Raw genomic sequence first — 2999 nt, forward strand, 5'->3', positions numbered from 1 at the left:
TTTTATTGACGGCCCCGGGCTTCAAGCTCACGAGGTGACGGGTGGCCCAGTGTGGTGGGTGCTACACGGAGGGAAGAAGTTTCGAGGGCAGATGGTCTGAGAGAAGCAGGCTGTGGGAACCCAGACGGCAGAGGTACGGCTGCCACGCCAACCCCAACACCTGGGCATAGCTGGGCAGGGCACACACCTGGCCTGAGGCAGGCACTACCAAGGGGAGGTGATGGAGATACACCTGGCTAGTAAGCCAGAAGCCATCCTGTGGTGCCTCAACTGCACCGCACCGCATCCCTGGCACTGGGTCCCCTTCTGCAGGGTGGAGGAGGGTGAGCTGCAAAGTGGAAGCCCAGCCCCCTCCATGGAGGGTCCCAGCACCTCAGGCCAGGGTCCTGAGCTCTAGCGGCTAATCTCAAACCCGGTGCCATCTGAGAGGAGGGAAAGGGAACGGAGAAGAGGGACGCAGAGGGGAACAGATGCCCACGCCGTTCCTACGCTCCCCCACACCCACCCCAGGCGTGACTGTGTCGGGGCAGGAGGGGCTGAGAGGGTGGCGCTTAGGACAAAGGCGCAGAGGTGGGCTTCTCCTCCCGAGACACGGGGATGGCCCGCTCGCTGTGGGTGGCGTCCGTGCCAGACTGGACTTTGGGTCCACAGAAGGTCAGCATGCCGTCGGCAGACAGGGAGCAGGAGAGGGCCGACTGGTCCACACTGGTGGGCAGGCGGTAGCGGCGGTGGAACTCCCGGGAGATGTAGCCGTGGTCATCCTGTGGGGTGGGGGCCAGGAAGAAGGGGTCGGGTTAGAGGCACCCCTGCAGTGGAGAGCCAGCTGGAGAAGGTGCTGCTGCCTGAACCACATGTGGTAGAGAATTCTCGGCTGCAGAGTGGAGCTGGTGAGCGCCCCACCCCCCAAAAAAAGCAGACACGGTGCGTGGTGCTCACCTGTCGCTCACTGTGTTTGCCGTGGATCTCCACAAAGTCCTCCAGCACCTTCACTGTCAGGTCCTCAGGGGAGAAGTGCTTCACGTCCAGGAGGATGAGGAACTGGTCCCGGTCAGACCTCACCTGCAAGCCAAAGGCTCCATGTGGACCCCCGGGGGCTGCAAGTCCAGGGAGGCGAGGCTCACTCCCCAGGGGCTTGGCCGAGGCTGGGCTGCTCTGATCGGCACACAGGAGCACCTCTGGGGGACTCCAGCCTGGGGGACCACGCGGAGGACTGCTGATGGGGACTGTGGGGCATCCGGGCGATAGTGGGCTGGTTGGGTCAGCTGGACAACTAGTTAGGGGTAGGCTGGCTAGTTATGGGTGGATTAACTAATTGGTTGTGTTGAGGGACTAGTTATGGGTGTGTTGGATCATTAGGGAGTTGATTCGTTAGTTATAGTTGAGGGGCCAATTACGGGTGAGGGGCTGCTTGTTGCTTAGGTAGCTAATTAAGAGTTGACTGGCTGGCTATGGGTCGGGTGGTTTTCGCTTATGGCTGGGTGGCTGGCTATGGGCTAGCTCACTGGCGATGGCAGCGTTTCGCATCAGGGTGCTGCCCTCGTCCCTCCGTCTGCCTCTCCACAGCAGGCTGACCATGCTCCACTGCCTGCCCAGGGCCTGGTCGTGCACATGCCTGGCACTTTGCCGCGCTGCCTTCATTTCACAGCTCAGAGCACCCTTCTCGGCTCTTCTGGCTCCAGGTGCTGAATGCTCTTGAGCCAGGACCGTGGACTGTAGCTCAGGGAGGCGGGGAGGGATGTGGCCTGGGGGCTGTCCAGAGCTGTCTGGGGGAGGGCTGCACTCTGCTGGGTCCCAGGCAGCGCACCCCAGCCCCCGGCCCCGACTTCCTCAACTAGGACGGATAAGGTTGGAAAGCAGCTGGACGCAGAGAGCCTGCGCCTGCCACCAGACTTGCCTTGGCAGGGTTGTTCTTGGGGTTCCCAGCCTGTGGTTGGCGCATTACAAACCACATGTGGCTCATGAGCTGGTGGAGGAAAGAGAACGCTGAGCTCAGGGGGGCTTTCTCTCCCAGCTCCAGTCCAGTCCCAGGTGCCCACAGGGCCTCCTGGGCTAAGAGGAGGGGCAGACGGTGGCCCCGTGCCTGCACCATCTTCTCCACAGTGCCCTACAGGGATATTCAGAGCAGCAGGTCCCAGGCTCAGAAATCCCTGCTTCTTGTCTCCCCCAGGCCCAGGGCCTCCCAGGTTCTCCCCACCAGAGAGCCTCACCTCGGAGATGCCAGAGTCCAGCACAGTCCGTAAGAGGGACTGGCGGTAGTAGGGGCTGATGGTAGAGGACAGGAAGGGCAGCAGATCATACTCCAAGAGGCCCTCGCCGAAAAACTGGTCCAACAGCCGGCTCGGGTAGAAGGGCCCCAGCGCTCGCTTGAACCAGGGGTGCTGGATGGTGACGTCCATGGTGGGCCGCAGGATGAGGCTGGAGAGGAGATGGCTGGGAGCTCTGGGCTGCAAGGTGAGGAGCAGGGACCCGGGCCACCCTATATACACCCACACAGAATGGAGGCATTAAGGGATTGCTCTGGAAAGCCATGAGCTCAGGCCCAGTCAGCAGAAACACCGGCTGGCCTGGGCAGTGGGGTGGACGGAGCGCCCACCAATCCCAGCTGTGGAGGGTGGTGCTGGCCCACGTGGTCTCAGCTCAGGTCTGCCCAGAGGATCGCTGTGGCCAGCAGCCGCTCTCTGCAGGGTTCTGCAGTCCACCATCCTCCCTAGATCCTTCGGGGCCACACGCACCTCGCAGAGGGGAGAAACGGAGGCCCAGGCCCCAGGCAGCCCCGTGGCTCCCCAGGTTGTAATGTTCACACACAGAGATCGTGGTTATGCATGAGATTTGCTAACCAAAAGGTCAGGGATTGGACCTACCCACAGCCCCAGGGGAGACAGATGTGGCCGTCTGCACCTGGAGCGAGTTCAGCCATGCAAGTCAACTGTGAGGCGGTTCCACTCCGTCACCCAGAGTCCCCCCTGTGTTGTCATACCTGGCCGGAGGACACACGGCAA

At 62.1% G+C, this 2999-nt stretch overlaps 1 protein-coding gene across 1 annotated transcript; it reads right to left on the bottom strand.

The window, feature by feature from the left end:
- Positions 1 to 551: 551 nt before the first annotated feature.
- Positions 552 to 2396, bottom strand: CRYAA (crystallin alpha A). Its single transcript, XM_075543348.1, has 3 exons — positions 2208 to 2396; positions 937 to 1059; positions 552 to 761 (listed from the first exon to the last, which is right to left on the bottom strand). Exons 1-3 carry the CDS (start codon positions 2394 to 2396, stop codon positions 552 to 554), a joined length of 522 nt encoding a protein of 173 aa, XP_075399463.1.
- Positions 2397 to 2999: the final 603 nt, after the last annotated feature.

Source organism: Tenrec ecaudatus, chromosome 2 (genome assembly GCF_050624435.1).
Source record: "Tenrec ecaudatus isolate mTenEca1 chromosome 2, mTenEca1.hap1, whole genome shotgun sequence".
Lineage (NCBI taxonomy): Eukaryota > Metazoa > Chordata > Mammalia > Afrosoricida > Tenrecidae > Tenrec > Tenrec ecaudatus.

Excerpts from the sequence above, each read along its gene's own strand:
- CRYAA (XM_075543348.1), bottom strand. The coding sequence starts at position 2,396 with ATGGACGTCACCATCCAGCACCCCTGGTTCAAGCGAGCGCTGGGGCCC. Across the intron at positions 1,060-2,207 it reads TGGACTCTGGCATCTCCGAG|GTGAGGTCTGACCGGGACCA; the intron begins GTGAGGCTCTCT and ends TTTGGCTTGCAG. Across the intron at positions 762-936 it reads GCAAACACAGTGAGCGACAG|GATGACCACGGCTACATCTC; the intron begins GTGAGCACCACG and ends CCCACCCCACAG.